This window comes from Dipodomys ordii, unplaced genomic scaffold, assembly GCF_000151885.1.
Source record: "Dipodomys ordii isolate 6190 unplaced genomic scaffold, Dord_2.0 Scaffold107, whole genome shotgun sequence".
NCBI lineage: Eukaryota > Metazoa > Chordata > Mammalia > Rodentia > Heteromyidae > Dipodomys > Dipodomys ordii.
Genome location: NW_012267323.1, coordinates 1,703,445 through 1,723,658, shown reverse-complemented (window position 1 = coordinate 1,723,658; position 20,214 = coordinate 1,703,445). Strand labels below are relative to the sequence as shown.

Sequence of the window (20,214 nt, the reverse complement as noted above, 5' to 3'; positions counted from 1 at the left end):
ATTCAACTTGAACAGAGTCGGGCACCTATCTCTTAATTCAAGGGTTCTCTCATCTGGGTGTGTTTTTTTTTTTTTCTTTCCTCTTTTGGTTGGTTGTGGGACTTGAACTCTGGGCCTGGACACTGTCCGTGAGCTTCTTTTTCTCCAGGCTAGCGCTCTACCACTTGAGCCACAGTGCCACTTCCGGCTTTTTCTGCTTATGTGGTTCTGAGGAATCAAACCCAGGGCCTCATGCATGCAAGGCAAGCGCTCTACCCCTGAGCCACCTTCCCAGCCCCCCTTCTCTCAAAGAATTGTCTTGGCCTAATATCAGTGGTGCCAAGATTGAGAAACATTGCTTTAACCAAAGGCAAAAAGGTTGATTCTTTTTCTTTTTTAGATTTTTTTTTTTTGGTTATCTTTAAGTACTTGTACAAAGGGATTACCCATTAAGTAGGTCTGTTTATGAGTACAAGTGCATCTTGATCAAAGTTAATTTTTTTTTGTCAGTTGTGGGACTTGAACTCAGGGCCTGGGTGCCGTCCCTGAGCTGCTTTTGCTTAAGGCTAGTGCTCCACCACTTTGAACCACAGTGCCACTTCCAGTTTTTAAGTGATTCATTGGAGATGAGTCTCATGGGGACTTTTTGCCAGGGCTGGCTGATCTTCAGATCTCAGCTTCCCCAGTAGCAAGGAATATGGGTGTGAGTCACTGGTGCCAAAGTTAATTCTTGTAAACCTTGATTTCTTTGTTCATAAAGAGATGGATGACTCTTCTCAGGTTTGGGGGAGAGTGGCTACAAATGGCTGTCATGGAAGAGCTGCTAAGCTAATGCTAATTTCGTTTCCCTAAGTTGGTAATGTGGATTTAGGGAAGTTATTTTTGGTACTGATCTTCTAATTTATAATTTCAAGGCTTTTAAGGGCTTACATGTTTCTCCTTTGTTCCTGTAGCCATATAGGTCAGCAAAGCCCACAGTGTGAAGGATGTCACAATAGTGACTTTGATTTCCTAAGAGTTTGGCTGGTCATAGCTTATGCAATTAATGTGACCAGTTAATTGCCTTATGAAATGGATTGGAGGAGGGGAGGAAGAGCACAAATAGTATTGTGATCCATGTAGGTCTGGGTAAAACATTGAGACTGTATCTCAAAAATAACCAGAGCAGGGCTGGGAAGGTGGCTCAATGGTAGGGTGTTTGCCTTTTGTGCATGAGGCCCTGAGTTCGATTCCTCAGCACCACATACACAGAAAAAACTGGAAGTGGCACCATGGCTCAAGTGGTAGAGCTCTAGTCTTGAGCTGAAGAGCTGAGGGACAGTGCCTAGGTTCAGAGTTCAGGCTCTACGACTGGGAAAAAAAAAGCAAAAAGGAGGCCTGACTCAAGTGGTAGAGCAGCTAGCTGCCTAGCAAGCACAAAGCCCTGAGTTCAAAGTGTATACCACCTTCTCCCCCTTCCAAAAAAAAAAAATCACTGTAACTGTGGACTTACCTACAAGGTACGAGAATAGTTGACCTTTCGGGTTCCCAGATATCCTTTGCTTAGTTTCCCTTATTAATAATAACATATAACCATGTTATAATGATCAAAACCAGAATTTTCACATTTACAAAGTATCTTCCAATTAGGTCCCATCCCACTTTACGTTTGTCATTGTCTTATTTTCCTTCTATCTACTACATTCTCCAGTCTTTCTTTTTGTTTTTGCCTTTCCTGATCTTGATCGTTTTTTTCTTTTTTTTTGCCAGTTCTGGGGCTTGAACTCAGGGCCTGAAGTTGTGTTTTGCTCAAGGCTAGCACTCTACCACTTGAGCCACAGCAACACTTCCTGCCTTTTCTGTGTATGTGGAACTGAAGAATCAAACCCAGGGCTTCATGCATGCTAAGCAAGCACTCTACCACTAAGCCACCTTCCCAGCCCAAATTTCTGTTCTTTAGTTCTGCCCTGGCTGGCTTCGAACTGCTGTCCTCAAATTGCAACCTCCTGTAGCTAGGATTACCAGTGTGAACCAGAGGTACCTGGCTGCTTTCGTGTGTGTGTGTGTGTGTGTGTGTGTGTATACACACACATATATGAAATATTTATTTATTTATTTATTTGGTCAGTGATGAGGCCTGAACTCTAGGCCTGGGCGCTGTCCCTCAGCTCTTCAGCTCAAGGCTGGCACTCTACTACTTGAGCCACAGCGCCACTTCCGGCTTTTTCTGCTTATGTGGTGCTGAGGAATTGAACCCAGGGCTTCATGCATGGGAGGCAAGCACTCTACCACTGAGCCACCTTCCCAGCCCCTGCTTTCATATTTTGTAAACACTAGTTTCCTTTCTGGTATTACAGGATGTTCAGGAGCCTCTTGCATTGTTCTTGCTTGCACCAGTCAGGGAAGCAGCCATTTTTTTCCCAACTGAGCTGCGATTATTTTTGTTTCTAGCTAGAAACCAGCATCTGAGTGTTCAGTGCTATTGGGTTGCTGGAGTTGTCACATCCTCTCATTAGATAGAAGCAGCAGTACATATTTACCATACGTGCACACACATAATACATGTTCATTTCTTCTGTTTCTCCACATGCAAAAATACTGTAAGTGTATTACTCAGTTGGCAAGGTCCAGCCTACTAGTTACCTCGTCTTTCTCTATTCAGGCTTCTTTCCTTGTTACTTCCTTCTTTGAGTGTGAGAAGTATGTTCTCCTCTTCAGGAGTTTTGACTTCCTTGTGTAATCCCAGCGAACACACGGAAGAAGGTTCAAAATTACTAACCATTCCTGTGAGAAACACATTTTTAAACTTAAATGTAGTATTTTAGCTTTACAGTATATAGGCAAATTCTGTTTTCAAAGTTACTCCTGTTTTCTTCCTTCCTTTCTTTTGTATTATGTTACTTATGTGTGCAATACAAATTAAATTTATTGTATTATTGTATTACATACAATACAAATTAATTTGTTGCCGTTTATATTCTATTTTAGGTTCCTCCCGCATTCTCTTTGATTTACTTCTTAAGTTTCTTTTTTTTTTTAACATTTTTTATTATTATTATCTTTAAGTAGTTGTACAAAGAAGTTCCCATTCTACAAAACAGTATATGAATACAAGGTGTCTGACAACATTGTCACCCATTGCTCCTAACCCATCCCTTTACTTCTTAAGTTTCTTTGAGGTAAATAGTGACCATATCCTTCTTCCATTAACTCATTAAAAGCTGTTCTTAAAAAGACCAGGTTTACACCAGAAAACGGTAAGTGGGGCAGTGGCTCAAGTGGTAGAGTGCTAACCTTGAGCTGAAGAGCTGAGGGACAGTGCCCAGGCCCAGAGTTCAAGACCCACAACCACAAAAAAAAAAGACCAGGTTTAGCTAGGCACTGATGGCTCACACCTGTAATCCTCCTAGCTACTAAGGAGGCTGAGATCTGAGGGTCACAGTTCAAAGCCAGCCTGGGCAGAAAAGGCCATGAGACTTATATCCAACAAACCACCAGAAAACCAGAAGTAGTAGAGCTTTAGCCTTGAGGGACAGTGCTCATTCCCTGAGTTCCAGTGCCAGAACAAACTAAAAAGAAAAAGCCAGGTGTCGGTTGCTGAGGAACAAGGTTCAAAGCCAGCCTGGGCAGGAAAGTCCGTGAGACTCTTATCTCCAATGAACCACTCAGAAAAACAAAGTGGTGCTGTGGCTCAAGTGGTAGAGTGCTCGCCTTGGGCTGAAGAGCTGAGGGACAGCACCCAGGCCCAGAGTTCAAGCCCCAGACCTACCAGAAAAAAAAAAAAAAGACCATGTTTGCTTAAAGTTAGGTAGACCTGTAATTGCTTTGCCTAATAGAACTGGAGCTGAAAGAAGCTGTGTTTTGGCAGTCATTCCCTTGGGCTTACTTGCTTGGTTCCTTAGTTACAGCTCTGTCTTCTGCATCTTTTCACTTGGGAATTTATGTGAGCTGTAGTTCCATAACTGTCGGTGCTTGAAGTTAATCTCCCAACTAACTCCTCGTTGTTTTGAATATATGATTTGAGACCAAGAGTCACTTTGGGCTCCATGTTTATTCTTACCCGTGTAAGGCATCGTTTTGCAGATCCTATTCTTTCGTTTTTGGTCGGAGATAGAATTCACCTCCCATAAAATTCTCCCATGTTTTAATTGTGTAATCAGAGGCTTCTAGTGTAGCCAGAAAATTGTGTATCGATCTAATTCCAGAGCATTTACTTGTATTATCCCCCAAAGAAACCCCTTACATATTAACATTCACCTTCCATTCTCTCCTCCCCCTTGCTCTTAGCAACCACGAATCCACTTTCTGTCTCTGAATTTTCCTGTGGTGGGCAGTTCATATAAATGGAATTCTACAGTAAGTTCCTTTTAGTGGAAATACTAGTATGATGTTTTCAAGGCTTGTCAGTGTGGCAGCATATGGTACTTTATTCCTTTTTTTTTTGTCTTTTCTTTTTTGGCACTGGGGATTGAACCCAGGACGTTGCACTTGCTAGGCAAGCGCTTTGCCACTGAGCTACATCCCAGCCCTACTTTATTCCTTTTTGAGGCTGAATAATATTCTTGTTTGTTTGTTTGTTTGTTTTTGTCAGTTGTGGGGCCTGAACTCTGGGCCTGGGCGCTGTCCCTCAGCTCTTCAGCTCAAGGAGAGCACTCTACCACTTGAGCCACAGTGCCACTTCCGGCCTTCTGAGTAGCTAGGATGACAGGCATGAGCCACTGATGCCTGCCTGGCTAGATTCTTTTTAAACAGTAATATTTAAAACTGCTTTGTACGTTTCAGACATAGGAAATAGAAATAACCAGACTTTCATTATTATCATTTTTCTTCCACTGATAGAAGGAAGTTAGAAGTAGGGAAAGGCTGGAATGAACTTCTGAGGAGTTAAATTAGATCTGGCAGGGTTTAAAACATATATGCAACTAGCATTTATGTTTCTTAAATCTGTTGTGAAGGCCTAGAATCAATCTATGACACTTCTGAATACTGTTCTTCAGTAGAAGAAGCCAAGGCTCTCTGGAGAAATGGTTAAATTCCATTGCTGGGATTGGGAAAATACAAAGATAATCCTGGAACATTTGGTACCAGAAAGTAAGGAGGTGCGCAGAAACCATTGCACAAGTGTCCGAAGGACTTAGGAGGCAGCTCATCCAAGCAAGAGCCCTGTGGGATCACCAGTTCTGTTGAATTAGAGACCCACCCATGTGGCTTTATTTAATCTTTTACTTCAAGACTTTTCTCTCAGTGATGTTGGAAAACCACATTAGAGGTTAAAGTTTTAACATACAGATTTTGGCGAGGGGCAAGAAGACACATGATAACAAACATATACCTGTTGATACAGGCATATCTGTGTTCCCTCCCTTCAGAATTCATCACTGGAATCTTAATGAGAAAACAAAAACCCACATTGTAGGGCTGGTAGAGTGCTTGCTTCGCATGCATGAGGCCATGGGTTTGATTCCTCAGCACCACACAAACAGAAAAAGCCAGAAGTGGTGCTGTGGCTCAAGTAGTAAGCACTCGCCTTGAGCTGAAGACCTGAGGGACAGTGCCCAGGCCCAGGGTTCAAGCAAAACACCAAAAAACCCCAAATTGTAATTTGTAAAATGGCAGTATTCTAAATAACAACATGTTTGTTCTCTTCAAAAATGTGACGATATGACTGGGTGCTGGTGGCTCACACTTGTAATCCTAATTACTCAGGAGGCTGAGATGGAAGGATTGCTGTTTGAAGCCAAGTGGGGCAGGAAAGTCTGTGAGACTCTTAACCTCTACTTAACCACCATGAAGCTGGAAGTGGAGCTGTGGCTCAATTAGTAGAACACCGGTCTCACACACAAAAGTTCAGGGACAGTGTGTTCAAGCCCCTAATCGAAGCCCCAGAACTGGCACACAAAAAAGTGAGGCTATGGAAGATACAGTCTTGAGGGAGTGTTTCAGGTTGAGAAGGCAAGAGACCAAACAACACAGTTTGCAATCTTGGGTTCAGTTTTGAAAGATTCTAAAATCAAGACCCGAATATCAGCCCTTTCCCTCTACTGATTAGTGGTCCATATCTCAGTTATCTCCTGGTTTAAAAATAACTTTTCCTTGTAGTTTATTTGTTGTCAGAATTGGGTTGATATTTCCGTAGAATCTCCCACAGCTTATATTTCACTTAAGTGCATTCTTTTGAAGTTACTCATCTCCTCTACTTCTAAATTGATACATAAATAGGTGTCGAGCATTGGCTGAACATTTTACATTACTACTTGGAAAGGAAAAGGAAAAATAAAGTGGGGTTGGGCTATTCCTGGAGCCCATCCATCCTCAGGACCCACTATCTCTTATGGATTCTGTTCTAATTAGTTTGGATTTCTAACCTTAGGAATTGAAAGTCTCCTTATGTGATTTTTTTAAAATCTGCAGTCAGAGATGAGAACCATTGCTATGAACCTGGTTACCACAAGGCTGGAGACTTGACCCGATTCAACTTGAACCCTTTGGGAAAGAATACCTCATAGCCCCTGTATTAGTATTTAGCACACCACCTCCACGTGGTTCCAAAACTCACACAAGGTTGAGATCTGCCACCTTGCCCTTGGGGGTGGTAAGACTGAATTTTTGTGTTGGGGATTTTGGCAGATGGAGTAGATGGGAAGTCTGGCAGCTTGCAATATTATAAGAGACACTTGAGGATGTCTGAATATGTTGGTGTCTCTGAGTCTTAGACATGTTACTCCAATTTGCACTCTACGCTTGGTTTAAAGTAGAATTAAACCTTGGCTAATGGCATTCTTCATTCAGAATGTTGGCAGTGTCTTATTTCCTGTTCCCGCATTCTTCATGGTGGTGCTGATCAGTTATCCCAAAGTAGTGAGACTTAGTGATGTGTGATGTTACGATATCTCAGCCTTCTGAGTCATTAGGATTATAAGCTTGATCCACCGGTACCCAGTCATATTGTTACATCACACGTCACCAGCATCTGATTCTTTTTTTTGGTTGGTTGCAGGGCTTGAACTCAGGGCCTGGGCGCTGTCCCTCAGCTCTTCAGCTCAAGGCTAGCACTTCTGGTTTTCTGAGTGGTTAATTGGAGATAAGAGTCGCATGGACTTTCCTGCCCAGTTTGGCTTTGAACCGCAACCCTCAGATCTCAGCCTGCTGAGTAGCTAGGATTAAAGGCGTGAGCCACCAGCACCTGGCTGCATCTGATTCTTAAACAGCTTCAGCAGAGACTTGCGTTGCTTGATGACTGGAAACCTCAAATCTCAGCACTTTTCAAGGATGAAATACGCAGTTTTGCCTAGTTCTTGAAGATGATGTACATCGTACATAGATTATGAAACAAATTACTTTCCTGAACAGTTCTGTTGGTGTGTGTGTGTGTGTGTGTGTGTGTGTGTGTGTGTGTGTGTGTGTTCGTGTTCCTGTTGGTCCTAGGTCTTGAACTCTGGCTGTGAGCGCTGACTCTGAGATTTTTTTTTTGCTCAAAGCTAGAGCCACTGCTTCACTTGCAGCCTTTTTTTCCCCCTTTCCTTTTCTCTTTTTCTTTTTTTTTCTTTGTAGTTGATTGAAACTAAGAGTCTCACAGACTTTCTTGCCCGGGGCTTGTTTCAAATCTCCATCCTCAGATCTCAACCTCCTGAGCAGCTAGGGTGATGCACAGCCATTCCTGCCCCCCGCCCTCCCCCCCCCCCCCAGTTCTGTTGTCTGTTGTCTTTTTAAAAAGGCATACTTCAGAATAACAGTGCTTTTCTGTTTGCTGCCTAGTTGTCTATTAAAACAGGAAATATTAGAACCTTTTTCTCCCCTAATAGTAGTTTTTTGTTTGTTTGTTTTTGTTGGTTGTGGGGCCTGAACTCTGGGCCTGGCCGCTGTCCCTCACCTCTTCAGCTCAAGGCTAGCGCTCTACCACTTGAGCCACAACACCACTTCTGCTTTTTTCTTTTTGCTTATGTGGTGCTGAGGAATGGAACCCAGGGCCTCCTACATGCAAGGCAAGCGCTCTACCACTGAGCTACCTTCCCAGCCCTAATGGTAGTTTTGAATGTTGAATTTTATGCTGTTACAAAGTTCATCATGGATATCAAGATGACAAAAATGAGATCATATACCCTTCTGAAGACATACGGTGGGGATGAGACAGATGTATAAATGTTGTATCATAGGTGTTACCTTAGGGAATAGGGACTAGTATTTAAATACCTGCCATACCACTGTGTTACACAGGTTTTTTTGGTTTTTTTGTTTTTTGTTTTTTTGCCAGTCCTGGGACTTGAACTCAGGGCCTGGGCACTGCCCCTGAACTTCCTTTGCTCAAAGCTAGCTCTCTACCACTTGAACCACAGCACCACTTCTGGCTTTTTCTGCTCATGTGGTACTGAGGAATCGAACCCAGGACTTCATGCATGCTAGGCAAGCACTCTAAGGCCCAGCCACCTTCCCAACCCCTCCCCTTTTATAAATAGTGTTTGTTTTTGTTCCTGTTGAAATCAAAATAGGTATTGTCCCAACTTTTCACTGGGCAAAGGCTCAGAAGATAAGCGAGGACTTGTTTTGGGTCACACAGCTGAGTCAGGTCTGACCTTGACTTCAGAAGTGTTGTTCAAGGTCCAGTCCCTGGACCAGCAGCATTGCATCACCTAAAAGCTGTTGGAAATGGGCTTTCCAGGATCTGCCCCAGACATGCTGGTTCAGAGACTCTGAAGATGTTTTATAAAGCTCTGGAGATTCCAGCACTCACTGTACTGAAGCATTTGTATATCTCCTTCTCCTCCCCCTTCCCTTTTTTATTGCTAGTCCTGGGGCTTGAACTCAGGGCCTGGGCACTGTCCCTGAGCCTGTCTCTGCTCAAGGCAAGCACTCTAACCACTTGAGCCATAGCACCACTTCTTGGTTTTTCTTTCTCTCTCTCCCTCTGTGTGTGTGTGTGTGTGTGTGTGTGTGTGTGTGTGTTACTGAGGAATTAAACCCAGGGCTTCAGTGCTAGGCAAAGTGCTCTACCACTAAGCCACCTTCCCAGCCCCATTTCCCCCCATTTCTTTTTTTTTTAAGCTGTGAAACCCTTTGTTTCATAGCTTTATTTATTATTTTTTTTCTGCTAGGTTTGGTGATATGTGCCTCTAATCCCAGCTCTAAGGAGGATTGCCAGTTTGAGGCTGGCTTGGTTCCACACGTTAGACCCCCGAGGGTCGTAGGCCTCTGCTGAAGCCCAGGAATACAACAGTAGAGCTGTTGTATGGAAGTTGGTGTGGAGTCTTGCACCTTGTCCTGCTTTCTCAGTTCTAAAGGAGAACGTGGTACAGGGTGATTATAGTTGGATTTATATACCGTGTTAACCGAAAACTACCGGCTGCCTTGTTTTCAACCAGAAGATGAGTTAAGGAAACAGATTCATTTGGACATCTTCAGAACCAGAATTCACTACTTCAAATGATAGTGTCATGGACCTTTCTATAAATAGGGCTTACGGATAAGGTGCCCAAAGTACAAACTCTGCCTGCATTATATTTACACATAAAAGCTTCTGTTGTAGTAAACCCCTGGTATCATTCACTTCAGCTTGATTTCTGTAGATCAGCTGAGAACAAGCAGTTCCTGGTTTGGGACTTGTGCTATCCTGTTGGATCTAGTACATAAGTTTTCTTTCTTCTGCCCATAATATGACTTCTTAACATCTCTAAAGTAGAATTGCCTGGTTTGATTCCTGGTGTTCCCAAGATACTGCTTTTCTGTGCCAGAACTTCTAGCTGAGCAGTTGTGGAGAGCTCTGTTATACAGAGGATTGAACTTAGGGCTTCTTGAATGAAGCCTCTGCCACAGAGATACACCCCTAGCCCTTGGTGGTTTATGTGGTACTGAGGAATTCAGCCCAGGGCTTCATGCAGGTTAGGCAAGCACTCTACCACTGAGCCAGCCCCAGCTTTCAGCTCTTATGCCTCTGTCTGATACGTGTTCCCGGTTTACCCATGTTGCCAAACACAGTACACATCTCAGCTTGCACACAGTCCTGGTTATTCAGGAGTATCACCTGTGTCAGTGGAAGAGGAGATAAGAACCACCATGTATACAAGGTGGGGGAATCTCAGAAGAGAAAAGAGATGTGAACACACAGATGTTCAGAGCGCACTAGAAACAAAAGCAATCTACCTTTTTTGTTGGTTGGTTGTGGGGCTTGAACTCAGGGCCTGGGCGCTGTCCCTCAGCTCTTCAGCTCAAGGCTAGTGCCCTACCACTTGAGCCACAGTGCCACTTCCAGTTTTTCTGGTGGTTCATTGGTGATAAGAGTCTCATGGACTTTCCTGCCTGGGCTGGCTTTGAACTGTGATCCTTAGATCTCAGCCTCCTGAGTAGCTAGGATGACATAGGCATGAGCCCCTGGCGCCCTTTTTAAAATCTATAATGGAAGGCTGCTTGCCAGGTCAGAACTTTCTGCCTGCCACATCTGTTCTTGAACCCTAAACTAAAAGCCGAGCCATTATTTATACTCGTGTACCCAGCTCTTCAAAGTGGGTGTAGAATATCCATGGATGAGTGTGAAAGTGAATCTGCTTGGAAACATGCTGGAGCAAATCTTACTGGCAGCTGAATTCATGTCAGAAGAAAATGGTCGTTAACAGTAATTTTTGCTCAGTGGTAGAGCACTTGCCTTGCATGCATGAGGCCCTGGGTTCGATTCCTCAGCACCACATAAACAGAAAAAGCCGGAAGTGGTGCTGTGGCTCAAGCAGTAGAGTGCTCGCCTTGAGCTGAAGAGCTGAGGGACAGCGCCCAGACCCAAAGTTCAGGTCCATGACTGGCAAAAACAACAACAACAACAAAAAACAGTTATTTTTGTAATTTTAAAAAAAGGGGGGAGGGCGGGGCTGGGAAGGTGGCCTAGTGGTAGAGTGCTCGCCTAGCATGCATGAAGCCCTGGGTTCCATTCCTCAGTACCACATACACAGAAAAAAAGCCAAAAGTGGTGCTGTGGTTCAAATGGTAGAGTACTAGCCTTGAGCCAAAGAAGCCAGAGTTCAAGTCCCAGGACTGGCCAAAAAAAAAAAAAAAAAACAAGTGAATGATGAGCTCCTAGGGAAAGGTGAGAGATTGAGAAGACAGGCCTGGCTAAGAATTCCTATGGCCACATCTGGGGTTGCTAGGCCTGTCTAGAGGAACAGGTGCTGCTCCACCCCCACAGAGGACAGCAGCTGTCTGAGCCCCAGAAACCCATTTTCCAGGCCAAACAAAGTTGCTGTAGCTCCAAGTCATTACAACCTTTCAGCTCATCGTGACACAAGTCCCATTCTTTTTTTTTTTGGTCAATCTTGAGGCTTGAACTCTGGGTCTGGGTGCTGTCCCTGAGCTCTTCAGCTCAAGGCTAGTGCTCTACCACTTGAGCCACAGCGCCACTTCCAGTTTTCTGTTATTGGAGATAAGAGTCTCATGGACTTTTCCTGCCCAGGCTGGCTTTGAACCTCGATCCTCAGATCTCAGCCTCCTGAGTAGCTAGCATGACAGGTGTGAGTCACTGGCGCCTGGCCCAAGTCCCATTCTTAAGAGATCCTGGATCGTCTTCACTTGCAGCTTGTAAGCGACCACCGCTGCTCAAAGATGACAACCTTGCCATTGTCACAGGGTCTGCTCTTTTTCCTCAGTGGCGAGCACCAGAAATGGTTCATTCTTGGGGAAGGTGCCAACTTGACCTTCCTGCTTTGTTTCTCGGTGGCTCCTTTGTACCACAGTCAAGGGTAAAGGCTTACAGAAACAATTCTTTCATCAAGCTTCCTATGAGCAGTGGATGCTGGTGGCTTCTGCTTATAACCCTAGCTATTCAGGAAGCTCAGATGGGATGATGGAGGTTCAAAGCCAGCCTTGGCAGAAAAGGCCACTAGACTCTCATCCCCAGGTAACCATCTAATTACCAGAACTGACAGCGTAACTCAGTTGGTGGAGTGCCCGACAAGCCAGCACGAGGCCCTGAGTTCAGAACCCCAGAACTAACACCTAGAACGCCCTGAGCAATCCCCGTGTGCCTTATATTCACTGCCTCCCTTGTATCTGCAAAGGTATTTCTACTGCTTTCTGCTTCCCTTGCTGGTCAACGTGGAATGACGGCGTTAAATGCGACCCTCCATCTAGACGGAAGGATGTTGTTTTCCATTTGCTCAGTCCACTTCCACCTGTGAACACATTTGCGGTGTTCAGGGAGCCTTTAGGATGTTCAGCGAGTTTTCACCGTGTCCCCTCCGTGTCTTATCCTTAGGCAAATGAAATAATCTCATTTTCTTCTGCTGAGATTTTTGGCCTTTTCAGACCCACGAAACTCATGGGAATGCTCCGGAGGGGTGTTAGGTAAAAATGTTCTGAAATGTAAGGCCTGCACACGTACCAACTGCCAAAAGATTTTCTTAGTATTCAGCTTGCAAATGGTTTCTTGTTTTAGTTTCTTGAATTTGAAACAAGAGCATTTCACTAGTTGTTTTTTGTTTGGTTGTTTTTTTTTTGTCAGTTGTGGGGCTTGAACTCGGGGCCTGGGCACTGTCCCTGTGCTCTTCAGCTCAAGACAAGCGCTCTACTGCTTCAGCCACAGTGCTACTTCTGGTTTTATACTGTTTTTTTAGAGATAAGAGTCTCACAGACTTTCCTGTCATGGCTGGCTTTAAAACATGATCCTCAGATCTCAGCCTCCTGAGTAGCTAGGATGACAGGCATGAGCCACCAGCACCGGGCTTCACTAGGTTTAAAATATTTCTATGTTGTTTATAAAATTCAGTTTTAAGTAATATTATGTTACAAAATTCAATAATTGTAATGAAAGGTAACCTACAGTTTCTTCAGAATTTTTAGTCACTAATAGCTTCTTATTAAAAGTGGAAAAATACTATGGAAACATTCAACAATGCCTTTTTAATAAATGAGATTACAAAACCTGTGTTTAGTTCCAGAAACTTAATCAGATTGAGGGAATTTTTTTTTTTTTTTTTGTCGGTTGTGGGGCCTGAGCTCTGGGTCTGGACGCTGTCTCTCAGCTCAAGGCGAGTGCTCTACCACTTGAGCCACAGTGCCATTTCCAGCTTTTTCTGCTTATGTGGTGCTGAGGAATGGAACCCAGAGCCTCCTGCATGCAAGGCAAGCACTCTACCACGGAGCCACCTTCCCAGCCAGGGAATATTTTATCCCTCTCAGCTATTTTTTTTTCCATATTCAATTGAATGTTCTTTGTAGAGACAAGCCTTTTACTGACACTATAGATTTTATGCTTAAACTTTTCAGGAAAATATTTTCTTTTAAAAATGTTGATTTTTTTTTTTCAGTTTGAAAAGATTTTTGTCTGTGTTTTAGCAGTGCCATGATCATTTTATCAGTATTTTTTTAGTCAAGTGAATGTGTACCCACAGAAGTGTTTACCTTCTTTCTAGTAGCAAGGAGCTTTTATCTCCCTCTACTCATTCAAAACTGCTTGTTTATAAGGAATCTGAGCTTAGAGTCAAAGGCTAATCTAGATGGGAGGTTTGTCGTAAGTTACTTTATCTACGGACGCTTCTAAAACTGCATGGAGATCAAATAGGCATCCTGGTTGCTGTCATTTCTGAGACTTCCTCTGTGTTTTTAGCCTACTCACTAACCTGTATATCCTTGGCTTGTCTTCTTATTTGTCTTCTGGTCTGCAAGAGTAGATTTTTAAGTCTTACTTGCTGTCTTGGTGCTTTCGAAGAAGAGTTAGCCAGGTGTCTTTTTCTGTGGAGAAAAGAAATGGACTGATCACAGGAGTAGTTAAAATGGAGAAAGCTTAGCCATACCCGTGTTTCTCACGTTAAACATAATGAGTTGAGAGGATTATGATTATGTGTAATCGTCAGAATCTGAATAGGCAGGACATCTGTTTTCCTTTTAACTCTGTGTTGATGAGGAAATAGCATCTGTTTAATGTGAAGATTTTGTGGTCTAGCTGGTATTGTGGCTTAACTTTTGAAATACACTTTCAAGAAAAACAGCATGTGGTTAGTATAAAGTTTTATTAGGACTAGCGGCTCATTAGTGTAGCACTGTAGGAGAGAAGTTGCTGTGTATGTTTGAATTTTTATTTGCTGTTCCACACTGCATCATATTCAGTATTGAGATTTTCCTTTGGTTTTATTTCCTAGGTTGCACGTTTTCAAAAAATACCTAATGGTGAAAATGAGACAATGATTCCTGTACTGACATCAAAGAAAGCAAGTGAATTACCCGTCAGTGAGGTTGCAGGCATTCTCCAAGTAAGTGCTTTGGTGGGAGGAAGGGAGCAGAGAGCATGTCAGTCACTGGCCTCTGAGTCAGTGCTGCCCCATGGAATTCGCTTCAGCAAATGCATGGTGCTTTCCAAAGTAATAGTCACGAGTTAAACATGACTGTATGACTTGGAATTCGTTTAGCCTGACCGAGAAAGTGAATTCATTTTAATGAACTTAAATAGCTGTATGTGGCTACGGGGAACTTGATGGGATATCATGGCTCTAGATCATTAGCATGACCAGGAACTATTAGTTAGTGCTGAGTAAGCATTCGTGGGTTAGGAAAATAATCAATGTAATTAGTGACACAGTAGCGTTAGAAATTCATCTTTTTTCTTCCTGTGCTGATATGCAGGGCTTGAACTCAGGGCCTGGGCACTGTCCTTGAGCTTCTTTTGCTCAAGCCTACTGCTCTATCACTTGAACCCCAGTTCTACTTCTGCCTTCTTCTTCTTCTTTTTTTTTTTTTGAGTTTATTGGAGTCTCACAGGCTTTATTGCCTGGTCTGGTTTCAAAATACTCAGATCTCAGCCTCTTAAGTAGGTAGGAGCCACCAATGCCCAGTTTTATCTTTTCTTTCTTTTTTTTGTGGGGGGGTTGGGAGTGGGAAAGGGAGCAGTTTTCTAAAGTAAAGCAAAAGCTAAGAACAAGTTCATAGCTGAAAATAAATTTTAATAACTAATGCAATTCTCTTCCCAGTTTTCAAAAGTATCTATTCAAACATAAAAGAGCATTTTTAACTTTTCCTTTGGACATCCACATATTTTAATAGTGGCATTAAAAACATGGCTGCTTACTTTTGAGGGCTTAAAAATTATTTATACTTATATCTAACATCAGTTATTTAAAATATGCTTTAAATTTTGAATGGCTTGATTACTAAACTGAATTATTAAGCCACTGGCTAGGAAAATGTTATTTGATGGACTCCATGAAATTTATTTTTTTGTGGGGAGGGAGGGATTGTGGGTCTTGAACTCTGGGCCTGGGCGCTGTCCCTCAGCTCTTCAGCTCAAGGTGAGCGCTCTACCACTTGAGCCACAGCGCCATGTCCGGTTTTCTGGTGGTTCATTGGAGATAACAGTCTCATAGATTTTCCTGCCTGGGCTGGCTTTGAACTGTGATCCTCAGATCTCAGCAACCTGAGTAGCTAGGATTATAGGCATGAGTCACCAGCGCCCTGCTTTGAAATTTCATTTTTTAGTCATAAACTCAGGAGAGACAGTAAAGGAATTAGTGATATTAGGTATCAGAGAAGTACTGTTGTATTTCAAGAATAAGCTTAATCTTGGGGCTGGGAAGGTGGCTTAGTGGTAGAGTGCTTACCTAGCATGCATGAAGCCCTGGGTTTGATTCCTTAGTACCACATACACAGAAAAATCCAGAAGTGGTGCTGTGGCTCAAGTGGGAGAAGGCTAGCCTTGAGCAAAAGAAGCTCAGGGACAGTGCCCAGGCCCTAAGTTCAAGCCCCAGGACTGGCAAAAACATCAATGAAAAATAAATTTAAAAAAATGTAGTGATATTCTACTTTCACTGAGTTATTACAGCTGGTTTGTATTCCTTTTCTTTTCCTACAGGAAAACAAGTTTGCTAAACACTCCTTATTTATATTAAAAAATAAATCCTGTTAAGGTATAATTTACATAATACAACACTCTCGAGTATACCATTTGAGAAATGCAACTGCCATGATTATTAAGACACAGAACGTTGGTATGCCTCTAGAAAGCTTCCTTGTGTCCTGTTGTACTGAGCTCTTGTCATGTACGGCTTCTGGTCCCCAGCAGCCACAGGGGAGCTTTCTGTCACTACAGACTAGCTTCCTGTCTTGTGACCACAGGCCACACACACACACACACTCTTCGGTGGTATTGTTTTGTTCCGTGCTAATGTTGTCGATAACTTTTCTGTGTCAACTCTTAATAGGCTGATCTTCAGAATGGGTTAAACAAATGTGAAGTTAGTCACAGGCGAGCCTTCCACGGTTGGAATGAGTTTGATATCAGTGAGGACGAACCACTGTGGAAGAAATACATTTCTCAGGTAAGACTTGCTTTGCTTCCTTCTCTGCTTTGTAACTCATTTGTCTGCTTTAATAAGGCGATTGAAAGGAAGTAACTTTTCTTACTGTTGATCGTGGTACCATCCCTGAGGTTTTTGTGCTCCAGGCTAGCGCTCTACCACTTTGAGCCGCAGCTCCACTTCTGCTTTGCCGGTGGCTCATTGGAGATAGAAGTTTCACAGGCTTTCCTGCCTGGGCTGGCTTCGAACTGCAGTCCTCAGATCTCAGCCTCCTGGGGGGCTAGGATCACAAAGCCTGGCAGGAAATAACTGTTGTTGTTGATGTTGTTGTTGTTGGTTGTGGAGCTTGAACTTGGGGCTTAGGCGCTGTCCTTGAGCCTTTTTGTGTGCAAGAGGCTTCTGCCACTTGAACCACAATGGCATTTCCAGTTTTTGAGTGGTTAATTGGAGATAAGAGTTTCACAGGGACTTTTCTGCCTAGGCTGGCTTCAAACTGTTATTTTCTAATCTCAATGTCCTGAGTAGCTAGAATTATAGGCATGAGCCACCAAAGCCTGGCAGGAATTTTTTTCTCCCCATCCTGGGGCTTGAACTCAGGGCCTAGGCACTGTCACTGAGCTTGTTTTACTCAAGGCTAGCATCCTTATCACTTACGCCACAGTGCCACTTCAGGCTTTTTATGTGGTACTGAGGAATTGAACCCAGGTCTTCCTGCAGACTAGGCAAGCACTCTACCATTAAGCCACATTCCTAGCTCAGAAAATAGTGTGTGTGTGTGTGTGTGTGTGTGTGTGTGTGCGTGCGTGCGTGCGTGCGTGCGTGCGTGCGTTCTACCGCTTGAGCCACAGCACAAGAGTCTCACAGGGACTTTCCTGCTTGGGCTGGCTTTGAACTGAAATCCTCAGATCTCAGCCTCCTCAGTAGTTAGGATTACAGGCATGGGGCGCCCGCTTAGGAAATACAAATTTCCATTTGTTAGGATTTACAGTTAGGTTGGAATTCCTGTAAGTTTTAGTTTGTAACTTTTTTGTTGTTGTTGGTCGTGGGGCTTGACTGCTAGGCCTGGGTGCTCTCCCTGAGTTCTTCAGCTCAAGGTGAGCACTCTACCACTTGAGCTACAACACCACTTCTAGTTTTCTGGAGTTAATGGAGATAAGAGTCTCATGGACTTTTCTACCCAGGCTAGATTTGAACTGCGATCCTCAGAACTCAGCCTCCTGAGTAGCTAGGATGACAGGCGTGAGTCACTGGTGCGGGGCTGCATTTTTTCTGTATTGATAAATTACATGAAGCAAAAAGCTCTTTTGCAAATACTATGCTTACACTTTTTCTGTGTGCTGGTACTGGATATTAAATTCAGGACTAGGCCCTGTCTCTTAGCTTTTTTTTTTTGTTTAAGATGTTCTGTTTTTTTTTTTGTTTGTTTGCTTAAGATGTTTTATTTAAGATATTCTGTTCTGTTTAAGATGCTCCACTTCTGGCTTTTTGGTGGTTAGTTGGAGATAAGAGTCTCAGGACGTTACTGTGTAGGCTGGCTTTGAACCGAGATCCCCATTTCTTAGCTTCCTGCATAGGTAGGATTACAGGTGTAAGCCTCTTGTGCTAAACTGAATTTATACTTTTTAAAGAATTGGAATGCTAATTCATTTTAAGGTAATGATGGCTAGCTTAGAAAATTAGTTGTTTGATCATTTAAACCCCAAGTGCCGTGGTATAAATTACAATTTCATTTCTTACCTGCTGTGTGATCTCTATTATCTTCTCCCTTAATTCCATTATAAAATGGTAATAACCTTAGTTGGTAGTAATAGGTGATGATAGATAATGATAGCCATTTGTAATTATTTTATCATTGTCCTAATCTTTTTCTCCTCCAATTATCATACTTTTTAAAGAAAGACTTATAGGGTTTTTTGTCTTCTTATTTTTAACAATTACATTAATGTAAAAAATTTTACCACCCTGTGGCCAATTGCAACTAGCAGGGTTGGTTTACTAAACAAGTAATTCCTTATTGAGGGGAGAAAAGATTCTATGCCACTTGATCTGCAGGATCTTATTTTTTTGGTCGGTCATGGGGCTTGAACTCTGGGCCTGGACATTGTCCCTCAGCTCTTCAGCTCAAGGCAAGTGCTCTACCACTTGAACCACAGCACCACTTCTGGTTTTTTGGCGGTTTATTGGAGATGAGAGTCTCATGGACTTTACTGCCCTGGGCTGGCTTTGAACTGTGATCCTCAGATCTCAGCCTCCCAAGTAGCCGGGATGACAGGCGTGAGCCACCGGTGCCCAGCTGTCATCATTTTTAACTTATGTCCTTACAGTTTATTTTAAGTAAAGCCTTTGATGAATAGAACAGAACCGTCATTAATAAAGTATTGAACCGCTGTTTGTTTTTTGCTTTCAGTTTAAAAACCCCCTTATTATGCTGCTTCTGGCTTCCGCAGTCATCAGTGTTTTAATGCATCAGTTTGATGATGCCGTCAGTATCACTGTGGTGAGTATAGGCCTGGGTGTGCATTTTAATCTATTGATGAACTACTTCAATGGGAGTACTACTTACTTTGAACAACGATGACTGATCTTGAACCTCCTGAGAGCACGTGGTGTCTCAGCTTCCTGACCAGCCGGGAGTGCAGGTGTGCAACACCGTGCCCAGGCGTTATAGTAATCTTGAATAACGTGATGGCACCCATGACAAGCGATTTAACAATCGGATCGCTTCATAGATAGAAAATACAATAACTTCTTAGCCATCCTTAAGATTTCTTCTGCTTCCCAGTTGATAATACTTGAGCTAATCGGTGAACTGAAACCTGACCTAGGAAACTAAAGGCACAAAAAGTAATGGTGTATAGAAACAGGTAGAGCCTTAGCACAAGTCAGAGTAATGGCCCACAATTGTTACTAGCCTTATTTTCATTTAGTGTATGTTTTGACGTCTGGGCATGATGATACATGCCAGTAATCCTAGCTGCATGGCAGGTGCATGCAGGAGGGTGGTGAGTTTGAAGCCTAATTTTAAAAAAAAGATTTTTGATAGAACAGTAAAAATTAATTTGATTAAATCTTGCTTTGAGCACATACCTTTTTAATACAGAGCTGTGCAACATACTTGCGTTTGTAGAAGCACCATGATTATCTCAAGGCAGTTGTTGGTGAGGCGGAGTATTCTTTTACGTGAAATAGTCATTAATGATATTAATGATAAAATTCAGGCTTCCAAGGGGTAGCTAGAGTTCTGGTAAATGTATGCTGCCGTGAGTTCGGATACTTTCCCCAGTGGCTCAGAGCTGCCTGGGACGGCCGTCCACTGTCCAGGAGCAGGGTCTTCCCTGACAGGCCTCAGGGCAAAGCTAGGGTTTCTTCTCCAACCTAGCTCAGCGTTTGAAATCTGTAGTCTGAAAAGTAAAACATGTTTTAACAGTTCCTTCTCACTACCGTGTGATTTTAAAAGGCTGTCTCTCTGTTCTGTTTAGGCAATACTTATTGTTGTTACCGTTGCCTTTGTTCAGGTGAGTAAGTTTTGTCAACATAAAAGTGGTATGTTAATTACCGAAACAAGATCAGATTGGCTTATGAAAAGACTTTGAGCTGTTATGGGGTGGTAATGCATATCCTAATAATTCCTTCTGCGTTCTTGAAATCGTTTCAGACCCAGAGAATGATGCAGGGAAGATTATAAGAGGAAGGGTTGCTTTGATCTAGATAGTGAGATGAACAAAATTTATTTTATTTGTCTGTCTTGAAGAATTACTGGAGCAGATGGAAATAGTGAAGCACAGGAGTAGAAATAAATTCTAGCAATAGCTTTTTATTATTCCAATTAAAAAATTAGATCAGGGTTTATAGTTTTATTACATTGTGATGTTTTAGTACCTATTAGAGCTAAGTCTCAATGAAACAACAAAAGAGTATAGAATTGAATGGTTCATTTATTAAATACCATTTGAAGAAAATTCCTTACTTTTCTTTTTATTTATTTATTTATTTTTTG

General features: G+C 42.7%; 1 protein-coding gene across 1 annotated transcript in view; it reads left to right on the top strand.

Moving 5' to 3' along the window:
- Atp2c1 (ATPase, Ca++ transporting, type 2C, member 1) overlaps positions 1-20,214 on the top strand; it is an 80,779-nt gene that overhangs the window by 24,894 nt on the left and 35,671 nt on the right. The window contains exons 2-5 of the mRNA XM_013028043.1: positions 14,070-14,180; positions 16,122-16,238; positions 18,625-18,714; positions 19,697-19,732. Of these exons, the coding sequence (XP_012883497.1) occupies positions 14,070-14,180; positions 16,122-16,238; positions 18,625-18,714; positions 19,697-19,732 (354 nt within the window). The remainder of the gene's footprint in view (positions 1-14,069; positions 14,181-16,121; positions 16,239-18,624; positions 18,715-19,696; positions 19,733-20,214) is intronic.